Source organism: Schistocerca gregaria, chromosome 9, assembly GCF_023897955.1.
Source record: "Schistocerca gregaria isolate iqSchGreg1 chromosome 9, iqSchGreg1.2, whole genome shotgun sequence".
Lineage (NCBI taxonomy): Eukaryota > Metazoa > Arthropoda > Insecta > Orthoptera > Acrididae > Schistocerca > Schistocerca gregaria.
In genome coordinates, this window is record NC_064928.1 from 185,623,612 (window position 1) to 185,651,129 (window position 27,518).

Sequence of the window (27,518 nt, forward strand, 5' to 3'; positions counted from 1 at the left end):
TAAAATGGTAACCATTGAAGAACAATTGTTCAAAGCTGGCCGTATATACACAGCTTCAGTTCGTCAAACATTTAATTCAGTTTTCCAGGCGACAATACTCCCACATCGCGATACTGTGCGAGCTTTGCTTAACAAATTTCGAAGTACGGCTTCAGTGATAGATGCACCGAGAAGTGGTCATCCTAGCATTTTGTCTGAGGATAAACTACTCGATATTTCCCATAAAATTTCCATGAGTCCGAACAGATCAGTAAGAAAACTCGCCCAGGAAATCGATGTTAGTGTCGGAACGGCGCAAACAGCTCTAAGGAAAAAATCAAAACTTTTCCCATACACGGTGACACTCGTGCAGGAACTGAAAAAATACTGATCATGGCATTATGTCAATGGTTAAAAAATTTCGTTCAACAAAATGGAAGAGAAACGTTTTTCGCTGATGAGGAGTGATTTCATTTATCTGGGTACATGAACTCGTAAAATTCTCATATGTGGAGTACTACAAATCCATTGTGTATTCATGAGGAACCACTTCATTCTGTGAAAATAGGAGTTTGGATTGCAATTTCTAGACGTCCGATTGTGAGTCCCATATTTTTCAACGAAAAAATAAACACACAACGATACTACAGTGATATTCTGTCCGCATTCATAGGAGAACTTGAGTTAAGTAAAATACTGAACGGTTATTTTCAACAAGATGGTGCAACCGCACATACAGCTCGAGTTTCAATGTCACTGCAGCTGATATTTAATTTCACAGGACTTTGGCCTCCACGATCACCTGACCTAACACCACCTGACTTTTTCTTCTGGGATGCAGCGAAAGCAGCTGTGTACAAAAACTGCGGTATCAACTTTCACTGCTTCTGTTACAGAATAAATGTTACAGCTTGTGTTTGGAAACATGATTAGACGGATTGAATTACGTATTCAACAACAGGAGGGATACTTTCAACATTTAATGTGAAAATCTGTAAGTAAAAACGAGTATTCAATGAATTGATGACTTGTATTTCACTGAGTTTCATTTCGGTATATTCACTGCGGCATACGGCACGCGCTGTTAACAATCATACGGCTCTGCGGAGAGACTTTTTGAACACCCCGTTTATACATGGCAATTCTGTAGTCAGGTTGGATTGACAGGCAAGCGCAGCGGAAACCCAGACTGACCTGCGTTAGCCACTGCGCTTTAGAACGCGTGCACTCTTGCGGCAGGCTAGGCTGCTTTAATGTTTACGGCGGAGACAATGGCAGGCACGGCTTGTGCAACAGCCTGTAGCAACATCGTGGGGGCTCGCTAATACAGGGTGGTTCCGTCAAACTGATACAGATTTTCTAGAATGATGGAGAAGGATAAAGTTATCAGAATGAGGTAGGGGACCGTATACAGGAAACTGCCGAGTCGAAATCATAAGGGAAACTCGCTCTGACGGCGGGGCCAGGGATTTTATCTGCCTCGTGATGACTGGGTGTTGTGTGCCGTCCTTAGGTTAGTTAGGTTTAAGTAGTTCTAAGTTCTAGGGGACTGGTGACCATAGATGTTAAGCCCCATAGTGCTCAGAGCCATTTGAACCACTCGCTCTGATACCTCCGACAGTGGACTATATCCACAGGTACTGTTATTGGTAAGACAGTGGGGTGGGAAACTTTCAGGTGTGATAGTATGGACCAAACATGGGCTCTGAAATGCTTACTTTAAGAGTTACGAGCACTTGTTCACCTCTGCTAATACACTCCTGGAAATGGAAAAAAGAACACATTGACACCGGTGTGTCAGACCCACCATACTTGCTCCGGACACTGCGAGACGGCTGTACAAGCAATGATCACACGCACGGCACAGCGGACACACCAGGAACCGCGGTGTTGGCCGTCGAATGGCGCTAGCTGCGCAGCATTTGTGCACCGCCGCCGTCAGTGTCAGTCAGTTTGCCGTGGTATACGGAGCTCCATCGCAGTCTTTAACACTGGTAGCATGCCGCGACAGCGTGGACGTGAACCGTATGTGCAGTTGACGGACTTTGAGCGAGGGCGTATAGTGGCCATGCGGGAGGCCGGGTGGACGTACCGCCGAATTGCTCAACACGTGGGGCGTGAGGTCTCCACAGTACATCGATGTTGTCGCCAGTGGTCGGCGGAAGGTGCACGTGCGCGTCGACCTGGGACCGGACCGCAGCGACGCACGGATGCACGCCAAGACCGTAGGATCCTACGCAGTGCCGTAGGGGACCGCACCGCCACTTCCCAGCAAATTAGGGACACTGTTGCTCCTGGGGTATCGGCGAGGACCATTCGCAACCGTCTCCATGAAGCTGGGCTACGGTCCCGCACACCGTTAGGCCGTCTTCCGCTCACGCCCCAACATCGTGCAGCCCGCCTCCAGTGGTGTCGCGACAGGCGTGAATGGAGGGACGAATGGAGACGTGTCGTCTTCAGCGATGAGAGTCGCTTCTGCCTTGGTGCCAATGATGGTCGTATGCGTGTTTGGCGCCGTGCAGGTGAGCGCCATAATCAGGACTGCATACGACCGAGGCACACAGGGCCAACACCCGGCATCATGGTGTGGGGAGCGATCTCCTACACTGGCCGTACACCTCTGGTGATCGTCGAGGGGACACTGAATAGTGCACGGTACATCCAAACCGTCATCGAACCCATCGTTCTACCATTCCTAGACCGGCAAGGGAACTTGCTGTTCCAACAGGACAATGCACGTCCGCATGTATCCCGTGCCACCCAACGTGCTCTAGAAGGTGTAAGTCAACTACCCTGGCCAGCAAGATCTCCGGATCTGTCCCCCATTGAGCATGTTTGGGACTGGATGAAGCGTCGTCTCACGCGGTCTGCACGTTCAGCACGAACGCTGGTCCAACTGAGGCGCCAGGTGGAAATGGCAAGGCAAGCCGTTCCACAGGACTACATCCAGCATCTCTACGATCGTCTCCATGGGAGAATAGCAGCCTGCATTGCTGCGAAAGGTGGATATACACTGTACTAGTGCCGACATTGTGCATGCTCTGTTGTCTGTGTCTATGTGCCTGTGGTTCTGTCATTGTAATCATGTGATGTATCTGACCCCAGGAATGTGTCAATAAAGTTTCCCCTTCCTGGGACAATGAATTCACGGTGTTCTTATTTCAATTTCCAGGAGTGTATAAAACACATTTGATCTCCTGCAATCCCCTTGGTTTCCATCTATTTTTGGAGGAGCTACTACGGACCAAAGCGAAAAAAAGTACTGTAAATGTGGACACTAAAATCTATACCTTAAGAGGTATGAGCAGTTTTTCATCTTTGCTACTGCGAGGGCAAGCATTTTAGAGCCCCTGTTTACTCGACATTTATCTCTTTTATTTTGGACGATGCTACCTTCCCCCAAAACCAGAGAGCTTGCAGTAGTAGAGGTCCACAGCCAGAGGTACCAGAACGATTTTCGCTTACAACTACAGCTTCACATATGCTAATAATGAGCAGTTGTGTCTCACCTGCTTCTCCAGTTCCTCCCTGACGTTTGGTGGGAGCTCCGCCAGAGGCTCTGGTTTCTTCTTGTTACGAGGCTCAACAGTCGCATACTGGAACACAGAAGACAGACTGAGTCATCACCATTGCGAAACCTTCTCACAAGCAAAACAGTTAAACAAATTCACTTGCAAACACCAAGGAAGCTCTAGCATGAGTATTGAGAGTGTTTCTGACATTATGAGGTTCGGCTCGTACAGCTTAACGCGCTGCGCGGTGGCTTGAGAGATGGCGAGCGAGGCAGACCTGGACCGAACCCGAGTCAGGAGGCAGTTAACAGACGAAGTCACCCGCGCAAAGTTCACTCGTTTCCCAAACACATCACGCCAACAACTCCCCTCTCTTAGGTTAAGTGCTCATTATATCAACAGCAAGGGCGTCAAACCAGAAAAATCAAAATTAAACGAATCTTCTGAAATAGTAAAAACATCAGAAACCGTACGATCCACCCACACATTGGTGTTTCCTTTACAAAAGGCGAGCCGGAGCTGACTATCAAATCTACAACTCACATTCGTAAGTCAACACTTATCTTGTCGTCATCCGTTTGACCAAGGCTGCGAGTCCTTGGCTTCAGTTCATGGTTACTTCATCTTAATTTTACACTACCGGCCATTAAAATTGCTACACCACGAAGACGACGTGCTACAGACGCGAGATTTAACCGACATGAAGAAGATGCTGTGATGTGCAAATGATTAGCTTTTCATAGCATTCACACAAGGATGGCGCCGGTGGTGACACATACAACGTACTGACATGAGGAAAGTTTCCAACCGATCTCTTAGACCCAAACAACAGTTGACCGGCGTTGCCTGGTGAAACGTTGTGATTCCTCGTGTAAGGAGGAGTAATGCGTACCATCACGTTTCCGACTTTGATAAAGGTCGGATTCTAGCCTATCGCGATTGCGGTTTATTGTATGGCGACATTGCTGCTCTCGTTGGTCGAGAATACGAAACGCCGTGCTGGATCCCAACGGCCTCGTATCGCTAGCAGTCGAGATGACAAGCATCTTATCTGTATGGCTGTAACGGATCGTGCAGCTATGTCTCGATCCCTGAGTCAACAGATGGGGACGTTTGAAAGACAACAGCCGTCTGCACGAACAGTTCGACGACGTTTGCAGCAGCATGGACTATCAGCTCGGAGACCGTGGCTACGGTTACCCTTGACGCTGCATCACAGAGAGGAGCGCCTGCGTTGTTGTACTCAAAGACATACCTGGGTGCACGAATGGCAAAACGTCATTTTTTCGAATGAATCCAGGTTCTGTTTACAGCATCATGATAGTCGCATCCGTGTTTGGCGACATCGTGGTGAATGCACTTTGAAAGCGTGTATTCGTCATCGCCATACTGGCGCATCACCCGGCGTGATGGTACGGGGTGCATTGGTTACACGTCTCGGTCATCCCTTGTTCGCATTGACGGAACTTTGAACAGTGGATGTTACATTTCAGATGTGTTACGACCCGTGGCTCTACCCTTCATTCGATTCCTGCGAAACCCTACGTTTCAGCAGGATAATGCACGACCGCATGTTGAAGGTCCTGTACAGGTCTTTATGGATACAGATAATGTTCGACTGCTGCCCTGGCCAGCACATTCTCCAGGTCTCTTACCAATTGAAAACGTCTGGTCAATGGTGGCCGAGCAACTGGCTCGTCAAAATACGCCAGTCACTACTTTTGATGAACTGTGGTATCGTGTTGAATTGCATGGGCAGCCGTACCTGTAGACGCCATCCAAGCTCTGTTTGACTTAATGCCGAGGTGTACCAAGGCCGTTATTACGGCCAGAGGTGGTTGTTATGGGTACTGATTTCTCAGGATCAATTCACCCAAATTGCGTGAAAATGTAATCACATGTGAGTTCTAGAATAATATATTTGTCCAATGAATACTCGTTTATCATCTGCATTTCTTCTTTGTGTAGCAATTTTAATGGCCAGTAGTGTATTTATGCCTTGTGGTCTTCAGTCCGAAACTGGTTTGATGCAGCTCTCCACGCTACTTTGCCTTGTACAAGCGAATTCATCTCTTGGTTTTCATCTACTACGATCCCTTGATGTATCAGAACGTGCCCTATCAACCGACCCCTTCCTCTATTCAGGTTGTGCCATAATTTCTTTTCTCCCTTGTTCAAGAATTACGACGTTCTTGGAAAATGAACAGCTCCTCTATAAAAATCAACATCTATTGCGCAAACAGAGATCCTGCGAAACACAGCTCGCTCCGTTTCTCCATGAGATCCACAGCACAGTGGACAACGGAGCTCAGGCTGATGTCGTGTTCCTTGATTTCAGTAGGGCATTTGACACCGTCCCACATTGCCGTTTAATGAAAAAAAGTACGAGCTTAAGGAGTGTCAGAGCAGACTTGCAATTGGATTCAAGACTTTCTTGCAGACAGAACTGAACACATTGCTCTTAACGGAACTAAATCGACAGATGTATAGGTAACATCCGGAGTGCCACATGATAGTGTGATGGGACCGTTGCTGTTCTCAAAACATATAAATGATTTAGTAGATAGCGTCGGATGCTCTTTAAGGCTATTCGCAGATGATGTGGTTGTTTATACCAAAGTAGCAACGTCAGAAGATAGAATTTGCAGAACGATCTGCAGACAATTGATGAATGGTGCAGACTCTGGCAGTTGACCCTGAATGTAAATAAACGTTGCGCATACATTGGAAAAGAACTCCATTACTGTACAGCTACACAATTGATTACAAACAACTAGAGACAGCGGCTGTCGTAAAATATCTGGGCGTAACTATCCAGTGACCTTAAGTGGAATGACCATATGAAACAGATAGTGGGAAAAGCAGACACAAGACTCAGATTCATCGGAAGAATCTTAAGGAAGTGTAACTCATCCACGAAGGAAGTGGCTTATAAGGTGCTTTTTCGCCCGATTTTTGAGTATTATTCATCTATCTGGGATACCTATCAGGTAGGAGTGATAGAGGGGATAGAGAAGATCCAACGAAGAGCGGTGCGTTTCGTCACGGGATCGTTTAGCTGGTGAGAGAGCGTTACGGAGATGCTAAACAATCTCCACTGGCAGACGTTACAAGAGGGGCGTTGTGCATCACGGAGAGATTTACTTTTGAAATTTCGAGACAGCACTTTTCAGGAGGAGTCAAACAACATATTTCTTCCCCCCACATACATCTCGAGTATTGACACGAGGAGAAAATTCGAGAAATTACAGCCGATACAGAGGCTTACCGACAATCGTTCTTCCCACACGCTATTCGCGAGTAGAACAAGGTTGGAGGGTTCAGATAGTGGTACCAAAATTACCCTCCGCCACAATTCATTAGGTGGCTTGCGTAGTATGATGTAGGTGTAGATATATATTCAGTTCCTTCTCATTAATTACTCGATCTAACCATCCACTCTTCATTTTTCTTCTGTAGCACCACGTACCTAGAGCTTGTATTCTCTTCTTGTCTGAACTGTATGTCGTCCACATCTCAGTTTCACACAAGGCTACACTCCACACAAATACGTCCAGGAAAGTCTTCCTAAGACTTGAATCTGTTTCCGATGTTAAAAAATTCCTCTTATTCAGAAACTCTTTTCCTGCCATCGGAAGTGTACATTTTATATCCTCTTTGCTTAGCAATCGTCAGTAATTTTGCTACTCAAATATCAAAACTCATACGCTGCAGTTGGTGTCTCGTCGCCTAATCTAATTCCCTCAGCATTCAACTACATTCAGTTGCCCTTGTTTTGCTTTTGATGATGTTCGTCATACACCCTGCTTTCGAGACACTACCCATTTCGTGCAGCTGCTCTTCCAAGTCCTTTACTGTCTATGACCGGATTACGAAGTCGTCGGTAAACCTCAAAGTTTTTGTCTCTTGTCTCTGAACTTTAATTCCTACTACAAATTATTCTTTCGTTTCTTTTACTGCTTGCTCGATGTACAGATTGAATAACATCAGCGTTAGGCTACAAGCATGTCCCACTCCCTTCTCAACCACTGTTTCCCTGCCACGTCGTTCGACTCTTAACAGCATTCTAGCTTGTATGCAATTTGTAGACAAATATTTTCTCACTGTTTTTAATCCCTGTTACAACCACAATTTCAATTAGTGCATTAAAGCCAACATTGTCAAAAGCTTTCAACTGATTTTCCTCGAGGTCGGCTTCAGCCAGTTTTTTCATTCTTCTGTAAATAATTAAACTCATAGTTTGGGAACATTCATATATATCAACACGTGCCCTCTTTGGAACTGGAATTATTACATTTTTTTAAATTAAAGTCTGAGGGTATTTCATCTGTCTCATACATCTTGCGCGACAGGTGCAATTACTCTCTCACAGCTGCCTCTTCCAAGGACCTCGATAGTTCCGAGTAGCCGGCCGCGGTGGCCGATCTGTTCTAGGCGCTTCAGTCCAGAACCGTGCTGCTGCTACGGTCGCAGGTTCGAACCCTGCCTCGGACATGGATGTGTGTGATGTCCTTAGGTTAGTTAGGTTCAAGTAATTCTAAGTCTAGGGGACTGATGACCTCAGATGTTAAGTCCCATAGTGCTCAGAGCCATTTGAACCATTTGAATTCCGAGTGATTATCATCTGCTGCAGGTGCCCTCTTTCGACTTTGCGCTTTCAGTCAAACATCTCTCGGAGTATCATTTCTCCATTCTCATCTTCATCACCTTTTTTCTTAGCCTTCGACAATACTGCCTTCAAGTTCATTTACCGTGAATAGAATTTGTGTATATTCCTTCTACCTATTAGTTTTCCCTTCTTATCTTAGTACATGATCCTATTTCAGATCTTGATATCCATGTAGCTATTTCTGTTTTGTCTAAAGCTGCCTTTAATTTTTGCATAGGTGGCGTCTATCTGTCCCATAGTAATGCATGGTTCGACGGCCTTACATTTGTCCTCTAGCCATTCCTGCGTAGCCATTTCGCACTTCCTGTCAACCTCATTTTGTAGACGTCTGTATTCTTTTTCGCCTGCTTTCTTTTTTCTATTTTCTCTTTTCTTCAGTTAGATCAACACTTCTGCTGTTATCCAAGGATTTCTGATATGCGTCGTCTTTTTACTTATTTGATTCTTTGCTGCCTTCACAATTTCTTCTCTGAAAGCTGGTATTCGTGTTCCACTGCATTCTTTTACCGTGTTTCACTCAATCGTTGCCTAATGCTCCCTTTGAAACTCGCAGCAACCTCTGGATCGTTTAGATTATCTAGGGCTCATCACCTCTTTATAAACTTAATGTACAGTTCATAGCTAATAAATTATGGTCTGAGTCCACATCTGCCATTGGAAATGTCTTACGTTTTAAAACATGTTTTCTAAATCTCTGTCTTACAATTATATAGTGACTCCATGTTTGCAATTATAGAGCGACTTCATGTCTACAATTACAAAGCGAATCAAGGCCTCTTCCAAGCGTACAACATTGTTGCATGATCTTTAAACCAAGTGTTAGCGATGATTAAATTGTGGTCTGTGCAAAATACTGCCAGACAGCTTCGTCTTTTATTCCTTTCCGTCAGCCCACATTGTCCTCCTATTTTTATCTTCTTCCTTTTCCTAATATCCAATTCCAGTTCCTCATGGCATTTCAGTTTTCGCCTTCCTTAACCTAGTTTGGACAAGAAGAGAATAGAACCTTTCGAAATGTGGTGCTACAGAAGAATGCTGAAGATTAGATGGGTATATCACATAACTAATGAGGAAGTATTGAATAGGATTGGGGAGAAGAAAAGTTTGTGGCACAACTTGACCAGAAGAAGGGATCGGTTGGTAGGACATGTTCTGAGGCATCAAGGAATCACCAATTTAGTATTGGAGGGCAGCGTAGAGGGTAAAAATCGTAGAGGGAGGCCAAGAGATGACTACACTAAGCAGATTAAGAAGGATGTGGGTTGCAGTGGGTTCTGGGAGATGAAGAAGCTTGCACAGGATAGAGTAGCATGGAGAGTTGCATCAAACCAGTCTCAGGACTGAAGACCACAACAACAACATAACTATATGAACAATTTCCTGTGTCGCAACATAAAGTCTTTGAATATCTTCATCATCTGCAGAGTTAGTTGACATATAAACATGTATTTCTGTGGTGAGTGTTGCTTTCGTGTCTGTCTTGCCTACGATAAAGCGCTCACTATGCTGATCGAAAAGAGTTACCCACATTCCCATTTTTTTATTCATTATTAGGACTACCCCTCCATTACCTCGATTTGATTTCGTATGCACAATCCTTTACTCAACTGACCGGAACGGCTTTTCTACCTGCCACCCCATTTCACTAATTTCACTACATTTAACTTGAACCAATCCCTTTACTTTCTAAAATTCTCTAACATATGTTTTCGTGTAAGGGATCCAACATTGTTGCTCAAACCTGCACATTGCCAGTCTTGTGTTTCCAGATTACGATATCCTCCTGAGTAGACCCCGTTCGGAGATTCGAATGGGTGGCTATTTTACGCCTGAAAATCTTTCCGAACGCGATGCCATCATGCTTAAACCATGGAGTAGACTTGCACGTCTTCGAGAAAAACAACGGCTGCAGTTTGTCCCAGCTTTCAGCTGTTCGTAGTAGCAGTATAGCAAGGCTACGTTGAGTGATGTTAGAAAGCCAGATCAAGACTCTTTTCACTGCAATTAGTGAAAAGACGGCTGCCCCTGTTCACGAAACACATATTGTATGTGGCCTCTCAGCAATACCCCTCCAACGATACAGCTATGTGTATCGTTCAGGAACACAAGCCAACACACCTCGGCAAGGTCCATGATTCACAGAAATTTATAAACAAAAAACAAAACTTTGTCTCATCTTTGCTTATTATCGTCGGCAAGAAACTAAAAATTGCTCCGCTTCTGTATGGTTACATCTCATTGTTGCCATGAAACTGTCAAGTACAACAGAATCGTCCGAAATAACTGCTACCGTCAGTCTGCTAGTAACTCGCCCAGTTCACTGAAGACTCTCCAGAACTGGCCACAGTGAGGCGACTACGCTTAAATGGCGGCTTTTGACGTCATTCTTATGGTATCAGATAAACTATACGTTAGAATTAGAAGCTGTTTTATGAAACAAATAACCATGTATAAAATTTCCAGTTATGCTGAAGGCGAATTTGTCTATGACTCATTGGAGCAAACTAGTATTCGAAGATTTTCCCAATTTGCCGATTAAGTATTCTATGCTAATCATGTTTACAATGCACTGATTGAACCTACATATCACGGGCATAGAAGGGTTACAAACATACAAACACGAAAATTAACACAAAAATATCAAAATACAAACCAAATAAAATCAGTTTCATATATACATCACACGATAGCATTTTCATCTCAGATTCCAAATCTATGCTTCGATTTTTCTAAGGCAAATTATCTCATAAACTGGGATTCTCCTTAATCGGTATACCCTAAGTAGAATCAAATGAAAACGAGACACGTGGAAAAAAGTAAATATACTTTTCATTATTTCAAAAGTAATCTCCATAACTGTTAATATATTTAGTTCTCTGTCCGACAAGACGGTCAGTGCCTTCATGGAAAAATATTTGCGGTAACCTAAAGAAACCAAGATCGTACCGGGCGTGCACCTTTTCGTCTGAGGCATATCGACGCTCACGAAAATCTTTCTTCGGGGCTCCAAAAATATGGATATCACATGCTGAGAGATTGGGAAATTTTCGAAATTTGTGGTAAGTTCCTATGGGACCAACCGTGGCAAGGCGTCTCTGACCGCTCGGCAAGAGTCTGGGACTCTATGGAGGAAGTGTAAGGGCTTCCAGCAAAAGCTGTGTACTGTACTGGAAACAACAAGCTTGGCAGGAAAATGCCCGCCCAGACGTTGGCTAGCATGTATCGACTATGCTGCAGAAGCTTCGCTGAGAAGCTCTTATACATCCTCCACAGCTTGTAGATCTTTCTCCATGCGATATCCTGTTTTTTTTGGAGCCCCGGAGAAAGACATTCGTGGCTCTTGCTTTGCTTCGGACTAAGAGGTGCACCCCTGGGTACGATATTGGTTCTGTGGGCTACCGCAAACATTTTGCCATGAAAGTACAGACCGTCTTGTCTCACAGTCGGATAAATGAAGTAACAGTTACGGCGATTACTTTTGAAACATTAAATGTTTTTTCGTCTGTGTCGCTTTTATTCGACTGCAGCCTATAATACAGGGTTGTTTTAAATAATGGACCTATTTTCAAAACTTCGTTTTTATTAAAGTACAAATCCAAACTGAACAAGCTTTATACCAATGAAAAGAAGAAGTTTCAAAGTTTTTTTTTGATAATGTTAGATACTAATTTAATAATTTGTAATTAATTAGTTTTTAATAATTATTTAGTGAAAAATGTTATAAATGTTCAATGTAGCCACCGTTGGCTGAACAGCAAACATCGATGCGATAGCCAAACTCGTCCCTCACGCACGAAACCGGATCTGCTGTTACTGAGTGCACTGTAGCAGTGATCCGGTTCCACAGACTGTTCAGCGTGGTTGGTAGAGGCGGAAAGTAAACAACTTCCTTCACATAACCCCGCAAGAAATAGTCACAGGGTGTTAGATCAGGAGACCTCGGCGGCCAGAACTGCAGAGCCTGGTCTTCAAGTCCCCTGCGACTGATCCAGCACTGAGGAAGGGGTCATTCAAAAAGCCTCGTACATCATGGTGCCAATGGGCAACATCCTGTTGCAAAATGAAGTCCTAGTACTCTTCCACGACTTGAGGGAACAGCCATTGTTCCAACATGTCCAGGCACGTAATTCCCATTACAGTTATTTCTGTAAAGAAAAATGGTCCGTAAACGTTTGTACAGAATATGGCAAAGAATACTTTTGATCTTCAGTGAGTCTCTTTCGTGTTGCAATGGTGAACGTGGATTTTCCAAACCCCATACGCGAAAAATATGTCTGTTGCCTTTTCCATTAAGGTGGAATGTCGCTTCATCGCTAAAAATTACACGCTGTAGAAATGCGTGATCGTCCATTTTTGCTAGGACATAACCACAATATCCGAGACGCTTCTCTTTGTCTCTAGGCTTATGAGCCTGCACAAGTCGTAATGGGTAGGGCTTGTACAGCAAACGCAGTCTCAGAACTTTCCATACAGTTGGTTGGGGTATTCCAAGTTCTCGACCAGCTCTGTTGGTAGACGTACTGGGACTGTGCACAAATTTGTCTTGAATCCGTCAAATAACATCCTCTGACACACGCAATTCAGATGGTTCAAATGGCTCTGAGTAATATGGGACTTACCATCTGAGGTCATCTGTCCCCTAGAACTGAGAAGTACTTAAACCTAACTAACCTAAGGGGATCACACACATCAGTGCCCGAGCCAGGATTGTAACCTGCGACCGTAACGGTAGCGCGTTTCCAGACTGAAGCGCCTAGAACCGCTCGGCCACATCGACCTGCCATAATACTGCCCTCAGCTACATCGCCCTTGTATAAAGCCTCTATATACTCTTTTCACTTTTCTGCTTTCCCTTCTTTCCTTAGAACTGGTTTTCCACCTGAACTCTTGATATTCATACAAGTGGTTCTTTTTCCTCCAAAGGTCTCTTTAATTTTTCTGTAGGCAGTATCTATCTTACCTCTAGTGATATATGCTCCTACATCCTTACATTTGTCCTGTAGCCATCCTCGCTTAGCCATTTTGCACTTCCGGTCGATCTCATTTTTGAGATGTTTGTATTCCTTTTTCCCTGCTCCATTTGCTGCATTTTTATATGTTTTCCTAAAGTACGATAACTAATCACATGATGCACGCTGAAACTTTCAAGGCCACCAATTTCACTAATAATATCACGAGTAATAGCAACGGTCAACCAGCCGCCAGCACGGGAAAGAGAATCAGCTTTAAAAATACTAAAATTCCACACTGCTCCCAGGAAAATACAGGGGCCATCAACAGGTTGGAAAATATCCAATTCCTTCCAACTTGACTTGATTCTCCGTAGCTATAGTCCCTGTCATAATGTTTACAACATCACTAACATAACCAATTTAGTATTGGAGGGCAGCGTAAAGGGTAATAACGTAACGACTCATATCTGTGAGTCGTTCAGTGCAGTTGTCTGGCAGTAAGCTGGGCTTTAACTGCAACTTTTGGCGCTTCAGAAATGTGCCTGAGCCCTGTAGTAAAACCAGCAGGGCTCAAGCGGGAAGAACGCAGTAGCTGCAGCATGCCTTATGTGGTATAACTGCGTGTTGTGCAATCGTGAGCATTCGAGCTGCGAATCATAGAGTGGCTCTGAGAACATCCCAGTGTGCCCCTAGTATTTTCAAGATATCTCGTGTAAAGAGAACATAGTGTCCTACGTAAACCTTCATACTTAGACGGTACACTGAGAAAGTGGTAATGTCACTCTGATTTTCTTTCCAGTTTGTTCACCAACTCACTGCTGCAGTTTTAAAGGGAGTAATAAAAGGGAGGCAGAAACAAAGTTAGAATGATATGAAGATGGTGTCTGTTCTATCGGACATGTCCGAAATAGATGCCATCGGTGACCATGCAGCTCTCTTAGAATGAAATGAAAATTAAATCAAGACCCAAAGCGAACATGTCCGAAAGAACAGATACCATCTTCATATAATTAAGGCTAACCGGCCATTCACCTTGTTCTTCTGTACTGGATGCACACGCATTGGCCGAACACTTACGGGACTCGGTAAGACTGTCTCCCGCGAGTAATGAGTGTAATGGTGAGGGTCACTACGAATGTAGTGTGTGGACATTAAGTTGGGAATGTGGGTCTCAGGAGGAGCGTGCAAGGGATAAATCCCTGGAGTCGCACTATCATCTGTGCCTTCGGTGGCTCAGATGGACAGAGCGTCTGCCATGTAAGCAGGAGATCCCGGGTTCGAGTCCGGGTCGGGGCACACATTTTCAACTGTCCACGTTCACGTATATCAACGCCTGTCGACAGCTTAGGGTCTTGATTTAATTATACACTCCTGGAAATAGAAAAAAGAACACATTGACACCGGTGTGTCTGACCCACCATACTTGCTCCGGACACTGCGTGAGGGCTGTACAAGCAATGATCACACGCACGGCACAGCGGACACACCAGGAACCGCGGTGTTGGCCGTCGAATGGCGCTAGCTGCGCAGCATTTGTGCACCGCCGCCGTCAGTGTCAGCCAGTTTGCCGTGGCATACGGAGCTCTATCGCAGTCATTAACACTGGTAGAATGCCGCGACAGCGTGGACGTGAACCGTATGTGCAGTTGACGGACTTTGAGCGAGGGTGTATAGTGGGCATGCGGGAGGCCGGGTGGACGTACCGCCGAATTGCTCAACACGTGGGGCGTGAGGTCTCCACAGTACATCGATGTTGTCGCCAGTGGTCGGCGGAAGGTGCACGTGCGCGTCGACCTGGGACCGGACCGCAGCGACGCACGGATGCACGCCAAGACCGTAGGATCCTACGCAGTGCCGTAGGGGACCGCACCGCCACTTCCCAGCAAATTAGGGACACTGTTGCTCCTGGGGTATCGGCGAGGACCATTCGCAACCGTCTCCATGAAGCTGGGCTATGGTCCCGCACACCGTTAGGCCGTCTTCCACTCACGCCCCAACATCGTGCAGCCCGTCTCCAGTGGTGTCGCGACAGGCGTGAATGGAGGGCCGAATGGAGACGTGTCGTCTTCAGCGATGAGAGTCGCTTCTGCCTTGGTGCCAAAGACGGTCGTATGCGTGTTTGGCGCCGTGCAGGTGAGCGCCACAATCAGGACTGCATACGACCGAGGCACACAGGGCCGACACCCGGCATCATGGTGTGGGGAGCGATCTCCTCTGGTGATCGTCGAGGGGACACTGAATAGTGCACGGTACATCCAAACCATCATCGAACCCATCGTTCTACCATTCGTAGACCGGCAAGGGAACTTGCTGTTCCAACAGGACAATGCACGTCCGCATGTATCCCGTGCCACCCAACGTGCTCTAGAAGGTGTAAGTCAACTACCCTGGCCAGCAAGATCTCCGGATCTGTCCCCCATTGAGCATGTTTGGGACTGGATGAAGGGTCGTCTCACGCGGTCTGCACGTCCAGCACGAACGCTGGTCCAACTGAGGCGCCAGGTGGAAATGGCATGGCAAGCCGTTCCACAGGACTACATCCAGCATCTCTACGATCGTCTCCATGGGAGAATAGCAGCCTGCATTGCTGCGAAAGGTGGATATACACTGTACTAGTGCCGACATTGTGCATGCTCTGTTGCCTGTGTCTATGTGCCTGTGGTTCTGTCAGTGTGATCATGTGATGTATCTGACCCCAGGAATGTGTCAATAAAGTTTCCCCTTCCTGGGACAATGAATTCACGGTGTTCTTATTTCAATTTCCAGGAGTGTAATTTCAAGTGAGAATGTAGTTCTGCGGCCTTACCAGACTCTCGGCCCTGGTGGAGCGCTCGAACTCCTCCATCCTCTCCCTCTGCTGTCGTTCCCTCATCTGCTGCACCACCATGCTCTCCTGTAACAGAGTGAGAGGAACACACGGTATCAGCTTAGTTCCATGGGCCATATTTGTGACACTCCTCCATGACGTAGAACGTGTGACAAGGCTTACAAGCACCATGGTGCATCATGATCTGCTCACGGGACACTAGAACACGCCGAGGTGACGAATGTCTTGGGATACCTAGATCTATCGATTGCGCTTTTGTCCCGCATTGTGCGCGGGGGGGTTGACGTGGTTAATCGGATTTGGCATGTTAATTTGAAGGGGTGGCCGGAAGCCCTTCCTGCCGCCACCCCGTATCCCCTGCGATGGAATCAGAGTACCCCAGCTGTCTGCGTCTAGTGTAAATCATGGAAAAGTGCGGATGTGTTTCAAATGTCTGTGAGTCGTGTAACTGAGGCGAGACGTGGGGACCAGCCCAGTATTCACCAAGAGGGGTGTGGAAAACTTGGGATACCGAGATGCACACATACATATCGCGTACAAAACGTATCAAACTGCAGAGCCGTAAACTGTGTTCAGATTCGATTACGCGATAAGTCACACAAATCTGAAGGCTGTAAATTCAAGTAAATACTTAGGGATTACAATTACAAAAGCCTAAATGGAACGATCACATAGATAATGTTGTGGGTAGAGCCAACGAAAGACTGTGATTCATTGGCAGAACACTTAGAAGGTGCAACAGGTCTACTAAAGAGACTGCTTACACCACCCTTGTCCGCCCTACTCTGTACTACTGGTGTGTGGTGTGGGATCCTCATCGGATCCGACTGACGGATGACATCGTAAAAGTACAAAGAAGAGCAGCTCGTTTTGTATTATCGCCAATTAGGGGAGATAGTGCCACAGAGATGATACGTGAATTGGAGTGGCTATCATTAAAACGAAGGCGTTTTTCATTGCAACGGTATCTTCTCATGAAATAGCCAGTTTTCTCCTCCGATTGCGAAAACATTCTGTTGGCACCCACCTATATTGGGAGAAATGATCATAACGATAAAATAAGAGCAATCAGGGCTCGCACAGAAAAATGTAAGTGCTCGTTTTTCCCGCGCGGCGTTCGAGACTGGAACGGCAGTGGGTTGTTTTGGGAGAAGAGACCAAACAGCGAGGTCATTGCTCTCATCGAATTAGGGAAGCGCGGGGAAGGAAGTCGGCCGTGCCCTTTCAAAGGAACCATTCCGGCATTTGCCTGGAGCGATTTAGGGAAATCACGGAAAACCTAAATCAGGATGGCCGGACGCGGGTTTGAACAGTCGTCCTCCCGAATGCGAGTCCAGTGTGCTACTCACTGCGCCACCTCGCTCGGTAGTGGAACGGTAGAGAGACAGCTTTAAGGTGGTTCATTGAACTCTCCTTTATTGAGAATAATCACGTAGATGTAGATGTAGGTCAATAATGTTAAAAGGTTTCCGACGTGATTACGACAGCACGACGAGAATTGACAAGCTTTGAGCGCGGAATAGTAGTTTCAGCTAGACGAATGGGACATTCCATTTCGGAAATCGTTGAGAATTCAGTATTTCGAGATGCACAGTGTGAAAAGTGTGCTGAGGATACCAAATTCAAGCATCATCCCTCACCACTGTCGACGCAGTGGCCGACGGCCTTCACTCAACAACCTAGAGCAGTGGCGTTTGCGTAGATGTGTCAACGTCAACAGACAAGCATCACTGCTTGAAATAACCGTACAAATCAGTGTTACGACAGTGCGACCAATTTGGTGTTAATGGGCTGTGGCAGAACCAACCAACGCGAGTGCCTTTGATAAGAGCACAACATCGGCTGCAGCGCCTGTACTGGGCTCGTGACCCTAGCGGTTGCACCCTGGCCGACTGGGAAACCGTGGCTTGGTCAGATGAGTCCCGATTTCAGATGGTAAGATCTCTTGGTAGAGATCCAATTCGGCGCAGATCCCACGAAATCATGGACCCAAGTTATCAATAACGTAGTGTCCAAAGTGGTGGTAGATACATAATGGTGTGAGCTGTGTTTCCGTGGAATGGAGTGGGCGCTTTGGTCCAACTGAAACCATTATAGACGAGAAATGATTATGTTCGGCCACTTGGAGATCATTTTCGGTCGATCATGGACTTCATGCTCACAAACAACGATGGAATTCTTATGGATGATAATCCGTCATTATCAACATTCTGGACAGTTCGACTAGAATGATTTGGCCACGCAGATCGATTGACATGAATTCCATCGAACATTTATGGGACCTAATTGAGAGGTCAGATCGTACACAAAACCCTGCACCGGCAAGTCATTCGCAATTATGGATGGCTATAGATGCAGCCTGACCCAGTGTTTCTGCAGGGGACTTCCAGCTAGTTGCTGAGTCCATACCACATTGAGATTCTGCACTACGCCGGGCAAAAACAAGCCCAAGAGATATTAGGAGGTATCCTATGATGTTACTTATAAACCGTCTTGATTGCAAAAATTTATTATTCGTATGACCGGTTTCGGCAGAACCATCTTCAGACCGAAACCGGTCATATGAATAAAAATTTCGCAATTAAGACGGATTACAAGTAACATTATACAATCACTGACTGCTGCTATCCCATGAGACATTATGTCTATTTTTGCAAGGTATCCCATGACTTTTGTCGCCTCAGTGTTTTATATAACAGTGCCTTAATGAAAGATTTCGTTCTCATATGAAGAATATAGAGTAACGTGAAGAGCAGCATCAAAGCAGTCTTTGGACTGAGGACCGCACCATCGCACTCACCTGCACCTTGAGCTCCACCAGGGAGACCTTCTGCTCCAGCTGGACCTCCTGGGCCGCCGGTGTCGTGACCTGGACGGCGTCGCCCCCCGCGGAGTTCTCAAACTTCTCGACCATTTCGGAGACGCTGGACTGCCTCGGGCCCATGGGCGACAGCGGCGGCGAGCTGCTGGAGCTGCTGCTCTTCCTGGAAGCCGGCGCCGCCAGCGTGACGGAGGGGGGCGGCGGCGGCTGGAACTCCACCTGCGCGCTGGACGCATCTCTCTTCCCCTTCTTGTCCTTGCCCCTCTTCTTGGCTTTGGCCTTCTTCGGAGGCTCCTTCTCTGTGGGGGAGGTGGCCGGACTGCTGCTGCGACTGCTGTACCTGCTCTGGGTCCGACCCTCCGTCACGTCGTCACCCGAGTGGCCATTCAGCTGGACAGTCTGGAACAGGCACAGTCACTCAGATTAAAAGGCTAGGTGCAACCATTTCACACGCAGGATGATTTACCAAGAAGCACCTTCAGCAGTACCAAATCTGAGTCACAACATATCTCTATACAGGGTGTTAGAAAAAGGTACGGCCAAACTTTCAGGAAACATTCCTCACACACAAAGAAAGAAAATATGTTATGTGGACATGTGTCCGGAAACCCTTACTTTCCATGTCAGAGCTCATTTTATTACTTCTCTTCAAACCACATTAATCATGGAATGGAAAGACACAGTAATAGAATGTACCAGCGTGACTTCAAAAACTTTGTTACAGGAAATGTTCAAATGTCCTCCGTTAGCGAGGTTACATGCATCCACCCTCGGTCGCATGGAATCTCTGATGAGCTGATGCAGTCCTGGTGAATGGCATATTGTATCACAGCCGTCCAAAATACGAGCACGAAGAGTCTCTACCTTTGGTACCGGGATTGCGTAGACAAGAGCTTTCAAATGCCCCCATAAATGAAAGTCAAGAGGGTTGAGGTCAGGAGAGTGTGGAGGCCATGGAATTGGTTCGCCTCTACCAATCTATCGGTCACCGAATCTGTTGTTGAGAGGCGTACGAACACTTCGACTGAAATGTGCAGGAGCTGCATCCTGCATGAACCACGTGTTGTGTCGTACTTGTAAAGGCACATGTTCTAGCAGCACAGGTAGAGTATCCCGTATGAAATCATGATAACGCGCTCCATTGAGCGTAGGTGGAAGAACATGGGGCCCAATCGAGACATCACCAACAATGCCTGCCCAAACGTTCACAGAAAATCTGTATTGATGACGTGATTGCACAACTGCGTGCGGATTCTCGTCAGCCCACATATGATCATTGTGAAAATTTACAATTTGATCACGTTGGAATGAAGCCTCATCCGTAAACAGAGCATTTGCACTGAAATGAGGATTGACACATTGTTGGATGAACCATTCGCAGAAGTGTACCCGTGGAGGCCAATCAGCTGCTGATAGTGATTGCACACGCTGTACATGGTACGGAAACAACTGGTTCTCCCGTAGCACTCTCCATACAGTGATGTGGTCAACGTTACCTTGTACAGCAGCAACTTCTCTGACGCTGACATTAGGGTTATCGTCAACTGCACGAAGACTTGCCTCGTCCATTGCAGGTGTCCTCGTCGTTCTAGATCTTCCCCAGTCGCGGGCCATAGGCTGGAATGTTCTGTGCTCCCTAAGACGCCGATCAATTGTTTCGAGCGTCTTCCTGTCGGGACACCTTCGTTCTGGAAATCTGTCTCGATACAAACGTACTGCGCCATGGCTATTGCCCCGTGCTAATCCATACATCAAATTGGCACCTGCCAACTCCGCATTTGTAAACATTGCACTGACCGCAAAACCACGTTCGTGATGAACACTAACATGTTGATGCTACGTACTGATGTGCTTGATGCTATTACTGTAGAGCAATGAGTCGCATGTCAACACAAGCACCAAAGTCAACATTACCTTCCTTCAATTAGGCCAACTGGCGGTGAAGCGAGGAAGTACAGTACATACTGACGAAACTAAAATGAGCTCTAACATGGAAATTTAGCGTTTCCGGACACATGTCCACATAACATCTTTTCTTTATTTGTGTGTGAGGAATGTTTCCTGAAAGTTTGGCCGTACCTTTTTGTAACACCCTGTATAAGGTGATTCAAATAAATGTTTGCAAACAGAGATAGCATGTATACATTTACAAAAATGTTCAAATGTCTGTGAAATCTTATGGGACTTAACTGTTAAGGTCATCATCCCCTAAGCTTACACATTACGTAACCTAAATTATCCTAAGGACAAACACACACATCCATGCCCGAGGGAGGACTCGAACCTCCGCCGGGACCAGCCGCACAGTCCATGACTGCAGCGTCTTAGACTGCTCGGTTAATCTCTGCATCTACACCTACATGGTTACTCTGAAATTCACACTTAAGTGCCTGGCAGGGCGTTCATCGAACCATTTTCATACTGAAACTTGCTGGCAGATTAAAACGGTGTGCCGGACCGAGGCTCGAACTCGGGACCTTTGCATTTCGCGTGCAAGTGCACGGATAGAGCACTTGCGCGCGAAAGGCAAAGGTCTCGAGTTCGAGTCTCGGTCCGGCACACAGTTTTAATCTGCCAGGGAGCTTCATATCAGCGCACACTCCGATGCAGAGTGAAAATCTCATTCTGGAAACATCCTCCAGGCTGTGGCTAAGCCAGGTCTTCGCCACACCCTTTCTTTAGGGAGTGCTAGTTCTGCAAGGTTCGCAGGAGAGCTTCTGTAAAGTTTGGAAGGTAGGAGACGAGATACTGGCAGAAGTAAAGCTGTGAGGACAGGACGTGAGTCGTGCTTTGGTAGCTCAGCTGGTAGAGCACTTCCCCGCGAAGGGCAAATGTCCCGAGTTCGAGTCTCGGTCCGGCACACAGTTTTAATCTGCCAGGAAGTTTCATATCAGCAAACACTCCACTGCAGAGTGAAAATCTCATTCTGCATTTTCATACTACTTCCCTGTCATTCCACTCTCGAATGGCGCGTTGGGAAAAAGGAACATCTAAATATTTCCGTTCGAGCTCTGACTTCTCTTATTTTATTATGATGATAATTTGTCCCTACATAGGTGGGTGTCAACAAAATATTTTCGCATTCGGAAGAGAAAGTTGGTGATTAAAATTTCGTAAATAGATCTCTCCGCAAAGAAAACAGCCTTTGTTTCAGTGACTGCCACCGCAACTCGCGTATCATATCAGTGACACTCTCACCCCTATTGCGCGATAACACGAAACGGGCTGCCCTTCTTTACACTTTTTCGATGTCCTCCGCCAATCGTACTTGCTAACGATCCCATACCGCGCAGCAGTATTCCAACAGAGGACGGACAAGTGTAATGTACGCTGTCTCTTTAGTGGGTTTGTCGCATCTTCTAAGTGTTCTGCCAACAAAGTGCAGTCTCTGTTTCTCCTTCCCCACAATATTATCTACGTGGCCTTTCCAATTTAAGTTGCTCGTAATTGTAATCCCTAGTTATTTAGTCGAATTGACAGCCCTTGGATTTGTGCGATTTATCGTATACCCAAAATTTATCAGATTTTTTTAGTACCCTAGCACTTTTCTTTATTTAGTGCCAATTGCCATTTTTAGCACCACACAGAAATTCTCTCTAGATTATTTTGTAACCACTGTGCCACCTCGCTCTTTCGACAACGTTGCCGTATCTCCCTAACTCTGTTCATCATTTACGTATATGAGGTAAAGCATATATAGAAATCAGAATTTCAGAAAGGTGTATACTTAAACAGGAGGACACCCTCAAATATACGCCAACGATGCAGTGATCCTAACAGATAAGGAAGAGGACCTCCAGAAAGGAATTTACATACTGAAACAAACCAGTGCGAAATTTAACATGAAGCTCTCAGCAGAAGAAACTAAGATAATGACCTTTGTATGGAAAAAGCATATAAAAAGCAAAGTAGTAATGGGCCAGAAGATTCTAGAGCAAGTAAACCACATCAGTCACCTATGACGGGAGTCGATATATGGCTACAGCAAAAATATAGAAATTAAGCTTATTAAGTTCAGCTGGGTAGATATTCAAATTAAATCCTACAAAGCTGTTGCAGTCCTCACACTACTCTATGGAAGCGAGACCTCAGTATTTACCAAAAAGCAACGAAAACGTATTGAGGCACAATAAATGAAATTCCTGAGAAAGGTTAAAGGTTGCGTGATAGAGGAAAGACTAAGAAACCAAGATGGTAGAGAAGAAGTAAAGGTATCTAATCTAAATGATAAATTGTAGATGACACAAGGAAGTGGAACCAACACATACCAATAATGGAGAGTGAGAGACTCTCCTTGAAGGCCAGACATTCTAAGGGCGAAGGAAGGAAAAGCAGAGCTAGACTCTGGCGAAAATGTGTTTCTGGGAGCGCCACCAGCCCTGGATCAAATGAGCCCGGCGGATTAACGACGAGGGTTCGGTGTGCCAGCCAAGCTGGATGCGGTGTTTACGCGGTTTCCCACATGTCATTAGGTGAATACCAGGCTGGTTCCCACATTCCGCCTCAGACGCACACTACGCACACATTTCGAACACTTTCTCACACTTGGATACAAGATTTTCTCTATACACAATCAGAATGGGTACAATACTACTAATGTGGGGGGTGAATGGTGAATTGGAGACTGAATGTCCTTAGTTTTCTGGTCTCTTTAAACGCTCAACCAGAGAATCAGATAGATGGGTACTGTAACATGCAATTTTGCCTAATACCTGAAGACAAGAAGAAGGAGGAAACAAATTGTGAGAAATGAGAGGGCATTTTGAAAAGTAACAGTAAACTATCAGCATTAAATGCAGTTAACATGTCAGCATTTGAGACTCCAGGGAAGTGAAGATGCATCCTTTGAGAAAGTTCTGGTATAAGCCTACAGATGTCATGACAAGCTGAATAAGAAAGGCGCCTGAAACAAAATGGACGAATCCCTAGGTATGTGCAGCTTAGAAGAACAGCAAGCAGTAATACGATTTTTGTGGTTGGAGGCATGAAACCTAGACACATCCATAGAAGCATGTTGTAGAGGTATAGAGATAGCTGCATTAGTGAGAGAAGAGTAAACAAGCTGATAGATGCCTTTAAAATGTAGGCGTAACTAAGTCACAGATGAGCAACGGTCTGGTCGTCTCAGCACGGCCGCTACTGAAGCACTATATGGGACACGCTGACGCTATGATTCGTGAGAACCGGCGTATTTCTGTAGTAGCTTAGTATCACTGTCAGATACTGTCATACCATTGTTAGCGAGGTTCTCAAATACCGTTTTCCGTGTGCACGATGGGTGCCTAAGATGAAGACTGGTGAACACAGGTTGATGTGTGTTCAGGCTCCACGACATTTCTGGTGCGATACAACGCTGCAGGACAGGATCTTCTGACACCTATCGTCACAGGACACGAAGCCTGGGTTCATCACCATGAACTAGAAAGCAAAGGACGCTCTTCATAATGGCAACACACATCTTCTGCAGCCGAGAGGAATTCAAATCTCAGCCCTCTGGCCCTTTTCACCCTCTTTCTTTCTTCCTTCCACTGACGCCTTAGTCCCGCTGCGATCGCAGGGTCGGCGTATAACGGATTTGGCAATGTTACTGTGAGGGATGGCCGGATGCCCTTGCTGCCGCCACCCCGTACCCTCCAGGGCGGAATCAGTGTACCCCAACTGTCTGCGTCTAGTGTAAACCGTGAAATAGTGCGGACGTGTTTCAAATGTCTGTGAGTCGTGTATTTGAGGCGGAACGTGGGCACCAGCCCGGTATTCATCTAGCGGGATGTGGAAAACCGCCTAAAAACAACATCCAGGCTGGCGGCCTTCGTCGTTAATACGCCGGGCGGATTCGATCCGGGGCCGGAGCGCCTACCCGCGTCCAGGAAGCAGCGCGTTAGCGCTCTCGGCTACCCTGGTCCCTTTTCACCCTCTTCTGAGATATAAATGGGCCGGTTTAAGAGCACTGTTGGCAAAGAGGTGAAACAGTGAACAGTGCCCGCTAAAGGCCCATGTTTGAGAATTAGCTGAAGCCAACAATACGGAGCCGTCGCAGAGGGCTTCTGTCTAGAGGCGTTCTTCTCCTTGACGACAACGCCGCCCCACACCGCCGCTGCAGCTCTTGCCGTCATTCGGAGGCTGAGGTTCCAGGTGCTACTACGCACCCCATACAGCCATGATCTCTCTCTTTCGGAGTACCGTGTGTTGGGACCCCCAAACGTCGCTTTCAGAGGAGGACGATTTGAAAGTGATGATGAGGTTAAAGAAATGGTGCACTCTTGGTTGCGGGCACAAACAGAAATCTTTTATTCGAATGGAATAGAATAAGCTGGTGCAACTATATGTGACATGATCCAAAAAAGGGTAGCGATGTTGACCAATAACGTTTTGTTTGTACCTGTAAGTGAAATACATACTTCGCAAAATATAGTTTGCAGTTACGAGGGGTGTTTTTTTTAAGTAAGTATCGTTTTGAAAGTAAAAATAGACATGCTTAGATATCCCAATAATTTTATTTTTACATGAAAGCCTGCACCTTAATCTACTTTTCTACATAATTCCCGTCCATACTGAGGCACTTGTCATAACGTTGTACCAGTTTTCGAATACCCTCCTGCTAGAAGCCTGCCGCCTGACTTGTCAACCACTGCATCACCACTGTTTTGACCTCGTCATCGTCTTGAAGACGCTGACCGCCCAGGTGTTTCTTCAAGTGCAGGAACAGATGGTAGTCACCGGGCGCAAGATCGGGGCTGTACGGAGGATGATCTAGAGTTTCCCATCGAAAAGATGTGATCAGATCTTTGGTCTGATTCGCCACATGCGGACGGGCATTGTCTTGCAGCAAAAACGATGCCCTTGCTGAACTTGCCAAATCCTTTGTTCTGAATTGAACGGCGCAGATTGTGCAATGTCTTACAGTAAGCTGATGCACTGATCGCCTCATTACGAGGCAGAAATTCCACAAGCAATACTCCTTTTCTGTCCCAAAAAATTGTGCACATGATTTTCTGGGCAGAAATTGTTTGCTTAAACTTCACTTTTCTGGGTGAATCTGAATGCCGCCATTCCATGGACTGTGACTTTGATTCTGGTGTGACGTAGGCCACCCCTGTTTCATCGCCCGTAACAATTTGGCTTAAGAAATTATCACCGTCGTTGTGGTACCGCTCAAGGAAAGTCAATGCACTGTCTAAATGTTTGGTTTTGTGCACATCCTTCAACATTTTCGGTACCCAACGTACGCACAATTTTCGGTAATTCAAGTGCTCGGTTAAAAAAAATGGTTCAAATGGCTCTGAGCACTACGGGACTCAACTGCTGTGGTCATCAATCCCCTAGAACTTAGAACTACTTCAACCTAACTAACCTAAGGACATCACACACATCCATGCCCGAGGCAGGATTCGAACCTGCGAGACCACCGCCTAGAACCGCGAGACCACCGCGGCCGCCTAAGTGCTCGGTCACAGTGCCATACAAAGCACTACGAGAAACATTAGGAAAGTCATCCCGCAAGGAGGAAATCGTAAAGCGTCTGTTTTCTCTCACCTTATTGTCCACTTCCTGCATCAAACTTTCATTAACGACGGAAGGGCGCCCACCCGGTTGTTCATCATGCATCTTTAAATGCTCTCACCCACTTTCTTACCATTCCATCACTCATTACGTTTTCTCCGTAAACTGCACAGACTTCACGATGAAAATCTATCGCTTTCAGGCCTTTAGCACTAAGAAATCTTATAACAGCCCGTACTTCACAGTCGGAGGGACTCACGATTATCGGAGGCATCTTAAACATTCACTACACAACGTAAACAAGAAAGAATCAAACTGTAGTGGAGTCAGTGGGTAGATTAAGGTACAGGCTTTCACGTAAGACTAAAATTATTGAGATTTATTAGGATGTCTTTTTTTAATTTCAAAACTCTACTTATTTGAAAAACGTGCCTCACACTTTTTGAATCACTCTCATACAAACGTAGAGTAAGACAACCAAACTAACCCCGTTGTTGTTATTGTGGTCTCCAGTCCTGAGACAGGTTTGATGGAGCTCTCCTTGCTACTCTATCCTGTGCAAGCTTCTTCATCTCCCAGTAACTACTGCAGCCTACATTCTTCTGAATCTGCTTAGTGTATTCATCTCTTGGTCTCCCTCTACGATTTTTACCCACCACGCTGCCCTCCAGTACTAAATTGGTGATCCCTTCAATGCCTCAGAACATGTCCTACCAACCGATCCCTTCTTCTAGTTAAGTTGTGCCACAAACTCCTCTTCTTCCCAATTCTGTTTAGTAGGTGCTCATTAGTTACATGATCTACCCATCTAATCTTTAGCATTCTTCTGTAACACCACATTTCGAAAGCTTCTATTCTCTTCTTGTCAAAACTATTTATCGTCCATGTTTCACGTCCATACATGGTTACACTCCATACAAATACTTTCAGAAACAATTTCCTGACACTTAAATGTATACCCGATGTTAACAAATTTCTCTTCCTCAGAAACGCTTTCCTTGCCATTGCAAGTCTACTATATCCTCTCTACTTTGACCATCATCAGTTATTTTGCTCCCCAAATAGCAAAACTACTTTACTACTTTAAGTGTCTCATTTCCTAATCTAACTCCCTCAGCATCACTCGACGTAATTCGACTACATTCCATTATCTTCGTCTTGCTTTTGTTGATGTAAAATAATAATAAGGCAAGGCACATATACACTCCTGGAAATGGAAAAAAGAACACATTGACACCGGTGTGTCAGACTCACCATA

The 27,518-nt window shown here is 45.8% G+C and overlaps 1 protein-coding gene across 2 annotated transcripts in view; it reads right to left on the bottom strand.

Annotated features, from left to right (window-relative positions):
• The window catches only part of LOC126291773 (trichohyalin-like), a 214,171-nt gene that overhangs the window by 108,436 nt on the left and 78,217 nt on the right, over positions 1–27,518 (bottom strand). For both annotated transcript variants that reach the window (XM_049985462.1, XM_049985461.1), the window contains exons 4-6: positions 18,740–19,159; positions 15,919–16,005; positions 3,489–3,575 (exon numbers count right to left, since the gene is read on the bottom strand). In XM_049985462.1, the coding sequence (XP_049841419.1) occupies positions 3,489–3,575; positions 15,919–16,005; positions 18,740–19,159 (594 nt within the window). The remainder of the gene's footprint in view (positions 1–3,488; positions 3,576–15,918; positions 16,006–18,739; positions 19,160–27,518) is intronic.